Here is a 12,579-nt window from a genome sequence, read left to right as displayed (position 1 = left end):
ATAAATTCATATGGAATAATAGAGAAATTAGTCAGAACACTAAATTAGCGGTATACAAGACACTGTTCAAACCAGTTTTAACTTATGGATCTGAAAACAGGGTCAGAAGTAAAACACTTGACCGAAGACTAGAGGCTGCAGATTTGAGAGTCCTGAGAAAGATTAGAGGCATGAACAGATGGCATCAATGGCAATATCATATTAAAAATGAGGATATTAGGAAACAACTTGATATTGTCAGCATCCAGGAATGCGTTAGCCAGAGCTAATCTCAGGTGGTATGGTCACTTAAACAGAATGGCGAGGAAATATTAGCAAAACAAGTGTTCCCCGCCAGGTTAGCAGGAAAACGACCCAGAGGAAGACCAAGATATAGGTGGATTGACGGTACAATGTGCCTTAGACGATAGAAATGTAAGATCTGATAATGTTGGAGTCTTTACAAGTAGCAGACTGATTTGGAGGAAAATTATAGATAGGAAGTTAGTAATGATGTCAATTTTTCATGTAGTACTATCATATCCTGTACACCCCTTGAGGGTACATAACAGGAATTTAATGATGAGTATGAAGCATCCCTGCTGTGGATCCCAAGCCCATACATTAAATTGATATCCCCATGCCTTTGCCCACCCTTCCAGCTTATTCAAATCCTCCTGAAGAGCCAAAACATCATCACTTTTAATAACCCACCCAAGCTTCACATCTTCATCTACAAACAACTGAACATCTTCCTGTAGCATCCCAGGACTAAAATCTATGAAACTCCACTTGTAATCTTCCTACTCCCTGATACTGCTTCCCTGTATACAACACTGATATCTATAGAGAGAGCCAGTGACCAATCCGCTAATGTGATATCCAAACCTGTATGATGCAACTTAAACTTCATCCACTGCTCATTTTACTCTATTGTGAAAGGCAGCCAGATTACTAAAACAAGAGCACCCTTTAACAAATTCATGCTGTCCTGCATAAATAATATTTCCCTCATCTGCCTAGTTCTGTATATGAGCTCTTACCAGTTTCTTTGAAATCTTAACAACTACAGAAAAAGTACAAACAGGACTATAGTTTAATAGCTCCATTCTACCACCATCCTTATGCAATAGTACTATCCTACCCTCCTTTGATGCTCTAGGAATCTGTCCCATTGCAAGACTTTCATTAAACAACACAGTCAGTTCTATAGCACATTCCATTAAATCATGTGAAATTCCATATAGTCTCCCTGCCTTATTGACATTTACTGTGCTCAGTATTCAGAATACCTCCTCTTCATTCACTTCTGACATTTCCTCATTCATTATCCTTCTAGGAATAAAGTCTGTAGTACCAGGATGAAACACTCTAATAAAGTGATCATTAAATAGCTCATCTGTGTCATCTGCTTTGGTCACCGATTCCCATCTCCATCCAGCAAGATAATCCATCCACTGTCATTTTTCTTCCTACTCGCCACATAGTGAAAAAACTCCTTCAGATTCTCCTTGGATTGCAGTGCCAGTCTCCTCTCATATTTTAATTTTTCTCTCCTTACAATACTAGTCACTTTCTTAGCTCGATCCTTATGTTCCTTATGCAACTGTTCTCCACCTCTCTCTCTCTTTATATATGCCTTCCACAATCTCTCTTTCTTCTACAATTATCCTTTTATTCATTTTGTCAACCATTTGACTCCAAATTGCTTTATCTTGTCAACATTTTTGTTATTAAGTATCTCCTATGCACTAACAACCTCTCTTCCTTTAAATTCTTCAATCTATTGCTCTGCTACAAGCTCGTTTCTAAGTCTGTGACAATCATCTGCCTTATAATTCCACATAACTTTCTGCCCTTTCAATACCTCCCCATGCCTATTCATCCTCCAAGTCAGGACTACATAGTCACTCTCACCAGCAGGAGGGCAGGTATGCCATGTCAGTCACAACCAGGCACCTCTGATGCTATGATCAAATCCAACTCTTGATCCTCATATTACCTCCACCACATTCTGCCAATTATCCCTCAAGAAATCCAAAAATTCAGTTCCCTTATTATTGCATGTTTTCTCCTCTGCCCAATTTATATTAGTATAGTTAGAGTCCCCCCCATAATGATCGCTTGCAAACTAATTTCATCATCATTATCATCATGCGTATCAAGGATTTAGGCCTAGTATGGCCTGTTCCGGCCTTAGAAGTCATCATTGAATCGTTTAAGAGGACGTCCTGGTTTTCTTTTTCCTAATGGCTTGTACTTTAAGACTTGTTTTGGTAATCTTTCTGTTTTCATTCTTTGAACGTGTTCCATCCATTTATGTTTATATTTTTTAATTTTTTCTATTACTGGTTCTTGGTTTAATTCTTTCATAATATCTTCGTTTCTTTTGTGATCAAATAGGGTATACTTTGCAGTTTTTCTCATAAACTTCATTTCTGTTGTTAATCTTTGTTTGTCCTTTTGTTTTATTGTCCAGATTTCGCTTCCATACATTAAGACTGGTAGGGCTAATGTATTGTATACTTTTAGCCTGGTTTGTTTTTGAACTAGGTTTGGTTTAAATATAGAGTTAATTACACCTGTTATTTTTAAATATTTTGCAATTTTTACGTTTATATCTTTTTCATTTTCATATGTGATCATACATCCTAGGTAGTTAAATGAATTCACCTGTTCTAAGATCTTGTTATCTATTACTATTTTATTTCTTGCTGGATCTTGTCCTTTAAAGGCCATAGTTATTGATTTTTCTGTTGATATTATCATACCATAATCTTTGGATATCTCATTTAGATCTAAAATAGCTTTCTGTAAGTTATCTTCAAAATTTGTAATTATTATTTGGTCGTCGGCAAAGAGGAGAGTGTTTAAGTTAACTGTAGGAGAAAGTTTAATTCCTTGATGTAAATTTTTATTCCATTTTATTATTATTTCATTTAAGTAGATATTAAAAAGAGTTGCTGAGAGGGGACATCCTTGTCGGACCCCTTGGTTTATCTCTCTCGTATATGATAGCTCGTGATTTAATCTTATTTGTATTTGATTATTTTCATATATACTTGTGATAGCTTTTAGGATATTATTTGGTATTTGTCTTTCTTTTAATATGTTAAATAATGTTTCTTTTAACTTTGTCAAATGCGTTTTCAAAGTCAATAAATGCAATATGTGTTTCTAAATTGTATTCTCTTCTTTTCTCTATTATTAATTTTAGGCAAAAGGCCGGGTCTATGCATGATTGTCCTTTTCTAAATTCATTCTGTACTTCTAGAATCAAGTTTTCAGAATATTTCATTAGTTTGTTATTTAAGATTCTGCTATATATTTTGTAACAGGAATTTAGTATACTGATACCTCTATAGTTTTTAGGGTCATTTCTATTACCTTTTTTAAAGATAGGAATCACAATTGCTTTTTTCCATTCTATTGGGGGGATACCAGTTGAGTAAATTTGATTTAAAAATAATAAGAGCCTTTCTTTGAATCTTGTTCCTGTGTATTTATATAGTTCTGAACCTAGCTTATCTTCTCTAGGTGATTTTCCGTTTCATGTTTCTTTCAGGCTGATTTCTAATTCTTCTTTAGTTATTTCCTTTTCATTTTTGTTAATTGTTTGCCATTTGTCTTTTTTAAAATATTTGTCTGTCCACAGTTCTGTGTAGTAATTTAGAAATTTTTCTAATTTCAGTTCAGTGTTTAATTTTATGTTTTCTTTGGTATCTGCATTTAAGTGTTTCAAAATCTTATATACATTGGGTCTTATTTTATATAAATCATGTTCTAAATTAGAAACAAATTCATTTCATGATTCTCTGTCTTTTTCTGACTTCTCTTTTAGCTATGGCTCTTATTCTTTTATATTCTATTTCATCTTCTAATCTTTTACTGCTTAACCATTTGTGATAGGCTTCTTTTTTCTTTTTGATTATTTCTTTGATTGTATCATCCCAGATCTTCAGTTTTTTTCTTTAATTGAATTTTTTGGTCTTTCCTAAGCTTTCATTTGCTGCTGCATTTAGTATCGTTTTTATATTAAGCCATTCTATTTCTTCATTTTGTTTTATTTTATCTAGATATTGGTTAATTCTTTGTTCATATAGCCATTGTACTTTTGTGTCATTCATTAATCTAGTTTTATAAAGAAATGTTTCAGTTTTTCTTTCTGTTCTTGTTACTTGTAGCCATTTAGGTGGTAATCTTAATTTTATTTTAACAAGGAAGTGGTCACTGCTTATTTCATATCCTCTGTGAACTCTAACATCTAGAAAAAATTTTGATGTCTTTTCATTTAATATGAAGTAATCTAATATTGATTTCCATCCTCTTGCTGTCCAAATATATTTATGTATGTCTTTATGTTTTTAGAAGGAATTCATTATTTTTAGGTTATTATAAACTACAAAGTCAATCAATTTTTTGCCATTCCTGTTTAGAGTATGTTCTCCATGTATTCCTATATTATTATTAATTTTCGTGTTTCCAATTCTTGCATTTAAGTCTCCTGCTAAAAATACTTAATCATTTTTACTTATTTTATTATGTTTTGTAGCTGATTATAAAAATCAATATTATCCTGTTCTCTTCCTTCTTCTGGGGCATATAAACCAGTTATTGTTAAATAGCCTCTATCTATTTTTATTCTAGCTTCTATTATTCTTTCATTCCATAATTTATAATGTTTTAGCTGTTTTGAAAGGGAGTTATGAATCCAGATCATGACTCCTGCTTGTGCTCTTTGGTCTCTGTCGACTCCACTGTATATCACATTAAAATTTTCGGTTCTCATAGTTCCTTTTAATTTCTTTTGTTTCAGTGATTACTGCTATTTTAAAGTTTCTTTCATTTAATAACTGGTCTAATTCTATTTCTTTATATGCTATTCCTCTTACATTCCAGTTTGCTATGTGTATTATATTTTGTCGTTTCCATTTTTGTTTTAGCTTTTCCATTCCAGGGTCGTTTCCCATAAATTCAATCCAATTATCTTTTTCTGTCAGCTTACAAGTAGGATTATGTTCTCCATGTCAGGGGACTAGCCTGACGATGGAATAGTTCAGTGGTAGGGCTGCTACCTTAAGGCTTCTGAACTAGCCTTCTTCCGAATTTAAACCCATAGGAAGAATAGGGTATATTGAAGAGGAAAGAGTAGATTATAGAGGAATTATAGTAAAGTTTATAGAGAGGGCATAGTTGTAAAGCCAGAAATGAAAAGACCCCATGGCCCTCAAGTACTCTAATAGCATAAGGGTCATAAAATAAGAACAGTTGGCTGATAAGGCCTTATAGGAAAGATTAAAGTAAGTGGATCTTCCTCAAAGTAGAAAGAGTGGATAGATCCAGCTAGGTGTTCATGGGAGTGCCGCTTCCCTTACAGTCAAGATGATTGCCCCTTATGGCCCTGTTGGTCCACGAGTTCTTATTCAGTATATTCAGACCACCCTACCATATATATACACACGTGCATGCATGCACACACATGCTGGGCTCCCCTATCTGCCACAGGGGATGTGCTCTAGCGGTTACAGGGTCCCCCGAGAGGGCAAACTAATTTGCCTAAAATCTCATTCTTGCTATAATCTCATTCTTCATCACTGCTCTTCTCCTCTCTGCATTACCATACTGGGGCAACACGCTCACTATCTTTCCTCAGACACATTTCTCTGCACTATGTCTGATATCAACCTCAAATTTCGTGCTACACAATTCATGCTACCTCTCAGGTCATTTGTCCCAACCATTACTTGTCCTATAAACATCCATCTCCCACCATTAGTGTTATTTTTACTGAGATTCTCCACCCTGAGAGTGTGCACAATTCATCTCTTATCATGAATAACACTCCACCACCGCGTTGACCTTCACCATCCTGCTGAAACATGCTACCCTTCGATTTCTATTTCTGTTAGAACATCCTCCTGAGTTAACCAAGTTTTTACTGATACCAACAACCTTTGGAGAGACTGAGTCAATCAATGTCACAATTGCACAGGTGGAATATTGCGGAGATGACCTCATCGTATTGAGAAATGAGGGGTTGTAGATTATGTCACTGAGCCAAGTGGAGTATGAGGGCACAAGAAGGCTGGCAATACTCTGGTTTTCTGTATACCAATACTAAAGCATTAAACTAGGAACCACTATCACCACATAAGGTCATCCCTGCAACAATTCCACCTGTGCAAGTTTCCTTGTCCTGACACACTTACTTGCACAGAAAACAAGTCTCTCCAAATGTCTGTGCCTATCTGCATTCAAATGCAATCCATCTCCTGTACTCCACATATTCCAGATCCCTTTTCCTGCATATTCTTGCTATAATCTCATTCTTCATCACTGCTCTTCTCCTCTCTGCATTACCATACTGGGGCAACACGCTCACTATCTTTCCTCAGACACATTTCTCTGCACTATGTCTGATATCAACCTCAAATTTCGTGCTACACAATTCATGCTACCTCTCAGGTCATTTGTCCCAACCATTACTATCATCTCCTCCACACTTTCACCCTTCTTCACTGCCATTGCCACAATCATTCTGCCAGGCAAGCACTCCTCTGGCACTCTACTCTGCACACCCTGAATCATTGAATATCCATTCATGACACTCTGAATACATTTATTCTTCTCTTACGGCTTGTGATCTCTTTTTCTTTTCTCTTCTATGCTCACTTCTGTAACCCTTGCTTCGATACTCTCAGTTCTCTCCTATTCTCTTGCCCTCCTCTCTTCCTTGCTCTCTGATGCTGTTCTCTTACACCTACTCACTAGCCAACCTCTCTATTCTCCCAAGATTTTCACTCGCCCTCCTAAACCCAATCTTCATTACTTCCATCTCCTTTCTCAGCAGTTCTATTTCTCTCTACATGCTCTTTCAGTTGCCATTCACACACACACACACACACACACACACACACACACACACACACACACACACACACACACACACACACACAATCATGGCCATCAGACAAACCATCTATGTCCTCTAAACTATCCAAGGCTAAATCTGTATATATAGGTCTTTAACATTCTCTCAATCTTCCAATACACTACTGGCATCCACAAACTGAAAATCATCCATTTCCGAAGCACTATCTCCACCACTGCTAAATTCCGAAATTGAAACACTCATGTGTCTCCCAGCGACATGATGAAATCTGAGCACAGTAGTCAACACATGGCCAAATCATAGCCTTATAAAGAGGAATAATAACCTCCCTATCTTTATTTGTCAATATGCTCTTCAGCATCTAAGTAATCCTCTGAGCTATTTTGCCAACTCTTGCAATGTGTCCTTTGAATTTCAAATTTTTATTCACCATCACACCCAGATCCCTAGCCTCATCAATTTCCTATAAGCTAGTACCATCCATATGATATGAAGTGTGTAATCTTTTCATCCCGAAGTTCATTATCTTACATTTTACAACATTGAATTGATAACTTTTGTCCTTTGCCACACTGCCAATTTATTTGAATCATCTTGTAAGATATCCACATCACCTTTATCAACTATTATCCTGCCTAGATTTGCATCATCAGCAAACAACTGAATTGTCCCTCTTCAAGTCTTCTGCTATATCATAATATACAAATTAGAGTAGTGGTTCTAGTACAAAAACCTTGGCGCACTTCACAGTTTCTTTAAAGGAGAAACCTAATCATCTAGATAGAGGATAAACTGTTTTTAGCTGTATATTCTCCATTTGCCTCATTTTAAAGGAGAAATTTAGCAGTTTTATTCAGGTTGGTAATCTCAGTTATACAAGTTCTTTTGTCCATTAAATTCACTCCACACATCTAAACTACATATCATTTCTCCTGCACAATATTTCGATTGAGTCATTAGGTTTATTGCCCTTCTCAATTCAGTCATATCATACTGAATTAGCAAACTCGCTGTCTTTACTTTTTCTCACTCTTCTTTTTATTATTTATGATGTCAACTATCAGTACGTATACCGAAAGAAGGAACGATTGCATAGAAGGGGAGGGGGGAATGGAATTTATTCATCTAACAGAATTCTTGAAGCAGGAAGCACTGGAGGATACTCAAGGTTTTAGAGTGCTATCCTGTAATAACATCAGAAAATGCCATGCTGTCTTCAATTCAGGAAATTGATCATGCAGTCTTAACTTGGGAGGTTGCCAAACTTAGGGAATTTTCAGTTAAGAAATACATGGAACTAATTGGCAAGTGATTATGACAAGCTTAGGGACGTAGCTTGAAACAGTGTATGGTAAATGCTCGGGGTGGGGGGGTTGAAGAAAGCAGTCTGAGATTGTATACCCATTGTCAAAAGAATAAATTAGGTGGGTATTTAGATGAATGAGTATCATCATTAAGCATGAGCAATGTGGAGGGAAGAAGAAAGAGTTGTGGAGGAGAAAGGCAGTTGGTAGGCTCATGAGCAGTACAAATTACAAGCAAAAAAAAAAAAAAGTGACCAATGTTATTAGGAAGGAAAAATTGGAGTGAGATGAAATTTACTGAGCAGGCTAAAGGAAATCCTAAAGAGTTGCTTTGTCATGTGGCAAGTAAAAAGGAAAAATGACTATAGCATGATAACTTTAGTGAATGTGTGATAAGGGAAGTGACAGAAGCAGACAAAATAGATGAGTTATCTCTTTGCAAGGGTCTGTCATCCAGATGAAGATATTGCATTGACTGATTTGTTGGGAAAACAAAGGTAGAACAAAGGGCATCTTTGTGATAGTGGAGAATCTTAATTCAATTATAACTATAGGAGTGGTGATATATTAGCATGCATGTTACAAGAATGTGAGAAGGAATTGTGGTAACCAGACTTGCATAAAGGAGGATCAGAACAGAGATAACAAATTGCAGACTGCTCAGTATCTCAGGAGTAGTGGTAAAGGTATTGGAGAAGTTAGTCAGAGATAAAGGTGGATAGGAATAAGATACCCTGTGGGGCACCTTAGCTATGTGAAGGGTAAGTTATGAGTTAGTTATTTACTGAGTCATATTGGCTACACAATGATACTAAACTTTACAAAGGTTATTAGACAGGATACCATGGAACTGTTGCATAAATTGGAGCAGATGGAAATGGATATGAAGTTTGGCAATATGGACAGGCTCCAAAGAGTTCATTAACAATACAGGAAATAATTTGGATTGGTTGCTGATGATGCAAAACTGGGTAGAGTTAATAGTCAATCTAGGGAATGTAGAGATCCTGCAGAATGATATAAGTAGACTGACAATATGGACAAAGGATATTGGGTACCAGTTTAATGGTGAAAAATATAAGGTTATGCACTTTAGGATGAAAAGATTACAAGCCTTGTACTTCATAGATTTGGATTCAAGGAAATCGATGAGGCCAATGATTTAGCTGTGGTGGTGGGTAGAGAGTTGAAGCTCAGCAGGCATGTTACAAAAGTAGCTATAGTAGCTTGTAGGGTTACTTGGTTATTGAAAAAGCACACTGACAGTAGAGATAAAGAAGTTAAGGCTTTGATACAGACACAACTTGGTTACTCTTTGCAGATTTGCTTATCCTGGGTTTCTTGGGAATGAGGTAGTCAAGGATCCAGAGGCAGGTGACTGATATTGTGAGTGGTCTGTGAAATGCCTTGTATGAGGATAGATGATTGAGGTTTGTAGGTTGCAAAAGTTGCTTGATAAGAAAAGAAAGGATATGATAGAAATGTATTAGTTACTTAAAAGGGTTCTATAGGTTTCATGAAGAGGAAAAATTTCAGGATATGACTGTAGGAAAAAGGATGGGGGGGGGTTCATCCTTGGAAATTTGGTAAGAATGTGGTCAGGAATGGTTTCATGACTAGATTTTTCACTTGGAATGATTAGAATGAGTTGCTAGTCAGTCATGAGTGCTTTGCTAGTGAATGAGTTCAAGGAGAAGTATTGAGTTAGTGACATCCTCCTGCAATGAGTCTTTCTGCACTCATAAAGATGTCTGTATGGTAATATTTTATAACAATGATTACCCTTGTCTGTATATGTTTGTGTTTGTTGAATATCCCACAATCTGATGAAAGTATAAAATTTGTAATTGTACTATATATATAATCTTTGCTGACCAAGAAGCATAGTGCAAAAAGAATTGGAATGAGTGGAAATGTTGAATGGAATGGAAGAGTAACGTTTTTGATGTTTTATACATATGATACCATTGAAATGAATTTTGTAAATTTTACTTTGTAATACTGTATTCAAATTTTCTTCTTAGAGAAGTATACCAAAGGGTTATGAGAAGTGTCCATTTTACTTTTGGTTTCATACCAGCTTTATTGAAAATAATAGGTAAGTTGAGTGGAAAAGTAAGTTTTTTGCATGTTTATATGATTCATCATGAACACATGTAGTGCTGGTATTGATTAATGACTAATTTTAGTTAGTTGCAGCTCCTAACATAATTGAATCCAGATGTGAGTTTTAATCATTAGTACATTGCTTTATCACCAAACATGTTAAATATAATATTATAAACTAAGTTATATTCTAATTCGGGTTTACTTTTTTGTTTGGAGGATGCACCTTAAATCCCAAATTTTCATTGACCAGCTGAACAGAAGACCAGTTTAAATGCATTGCCTAGAAATCTTTTCATGTTACTGCTTACTCAGTATTTCAGTCACTTCATCTTAAGTACTGTCATGTATTACCTTAGGAACCAAAAGTTAGTAACATGTAGGGATCAATAGAATAATCTGTTATAGTGAAAGGTATACTATTGTGAATTTCCTTGAAAATAGCATTTGATAATATGAGGCTTTAGCAGAGATTTCCTCTATTTTTTTTATAGTGAGTTCATTGTTGTGTTAGCTATAATGCTAGCTATAACAAGCTATATATTAGTCATAATTCTGTTAGTTCCAGTTCTCATTGAAAAGAACTGTAACAGTATTGTTACATTAGATGTTTTGATCATTTCACTGAATTTGTCCATTAATTGAAGATACATGTTCTCTTAATTCCTTATCAGTAGTGATTCTGTTGTACTAAATTATATTTTTCTATTCTTAATTAGGTTTTGGAACAACAAAACATACTGCTGAAGTAGAATTTGTGACTGTTTGACAGCACTGCACTGAATCCAGGTCCATGAAATCATCTTTGAGTAACAAGTGTTTGAAATTTAACCACCTTTTCCTGATGTTTATAGATCTGATATTCAAATTATAACCATTGTTGACAATGAAGTATCCAGTTTTCACTTGATGCTTCATCCCAATGTTGCCAATTTAGCTTTTTTGGAGCTAGATTTAGCTCCTTTTTTACTTCCCTGCTCCAAAAATTTTAATCTAGCTCCTTCAGAACTTGTTTCAGCTCTTTTTTAGTTGTTTTTATAACCTATTCTTAAATAAATTGTTTTAAAAGTTTTCCAGATGTTTGCATTTGATACAGAATTGTATTGTGCATTTGGTGCACATATCATACACGTTTCAAATGCGTGATGACGTCAGTCAGTTCACGTGGCCCAACAGTCTCCTGTTTTGCTGCTTTGAAGTTAATAGTGCTGCTATGACTTAGTCTGTTGCACAGTGTTGGTAGTTACAATAGTAAGTGGGAAGTTTTCAGTGAATAATTGTAATTTATTGCAGTAAAGAGTTTGTATACTTCAAAAATGAGCAAAGAGACCATAAAACTTACAAAATTTAGGAGAGAGTGGTTTCAAATGACTGTGTGAAGTTCCTGGTGATGTTACAAAAGACCACCAAGTTTTGCAGATGTGATATAGCTGCTAAATATTGTCAGCTTGTAAAGCATAGTGAAACCAAGAAACCTCTTGCTGCAGTTTTATATAAGGCTCTTCCTATTACAAATATGCTTGTGAAGAAGTCTGAGACAGTGAACTTTGAAGGCAGCTTAGCATTATGGCTTTGTTGTCAATCATCATTGAACATTTGCAATCATCTAATAGAGCTTTGCAAAAATATCATCCCAGACATTCAAATCATGCTAAAGGTAAAAATGCACTGAACCAAGTGCTCTGCAATTGTAAAGAATATTGTGAGCATTTTGAAAAAGATCTAATTGCAGATATTGGAGATGGAAATTTCAACTTGCTAATTGATGAATTGAATGACATCACAGCAAATAAGATTTTAGGAATTGCCATCATTTATTATAGCAAGAAATTCGACAAAATTATGCATAAATTTCTGAGCATGATGGTTCTGAAAAAAGTGTGATGCTAGTGGTATTGAGGCTGCACTGAAAAAAGAGGTCTTGACCAAGAAACTGGACATTAGAAATCTCATTACAATTGGTACAGGCAATGGCAGTGCTTTGGTTGCTGTCAATAATTTTTGAATAACTGAAGGTGTATATTCCCTCTTAATCTTAATTAGATGTGTATGCCACTCATTGCAACTGGCAATGTCTCACACTTGTGCAAAATCTCTCCCAAGAAAAATTAGAATTTTTAGTTGCTGAAATGTATAAGTGGCTTTAACATTCTTCTTCAAGACAAGCAGCGTACAAAGAGTATCAAACTATCAACGAAAATGATGCTCCTCTGAAAATTGTAAGCAACTGTGCAACGAGGTGGCTCTCCATTGAACATGCAGTAGACAGAATTCTCAGCCAGTGCTTGGAATTAAAAG

At 35.5% G+C, this 12,579-nt stretch overlaps 1 protein-coding gene across 3 annotated transcripts in view; it reads left to right on the top strand.

The window, feature by feature from the left end:
- The window catches only part of LOC150104791 (phosphatidylinositol 3,4,5-trisphosphate 3-phosphatase TPTE2-like), a 332,531-nt gene that overhangs the window by 309,952 nt on the left and 10,000 nt on the right, over positions 1–12,579 (top strand). For all 3 annotated transcript variants that reach the window (XM_090395969.1, XM_090395968.1, XM_090395967.1), the window contains exon 15: positions 10,200–10,273. In XM_090395969.1, the coding sequence (XP_090252095.1) occupies positions 10,200–10,273 (74 nt within the window). The remainder of the gene's footprint in view (positions 1–10,199; positions 10,274–12,579) is intronic.

This window comes from Typopeltis vanoorti, chromosome 7 (genome assembly GCF_054136105.1).
Source record: "Typopeltis vanoorti isolate ZY-2024b chromosome 7, IOZ_Tvanoo_1.0, whole genome shotgun sequence".
Taxonomy (NCBI): Eukaryota; Metazoa; Arthropoda; class Arachnida; order Uropygi; family Thelyphonidae; genus Typopeltis; species Typopeltis vanoorti.
The sequence above is the reverse complement of the archived record's forward strand: the minus strand, read 5'-3'. Positions and strand labels throughout refer to the sequence as shown.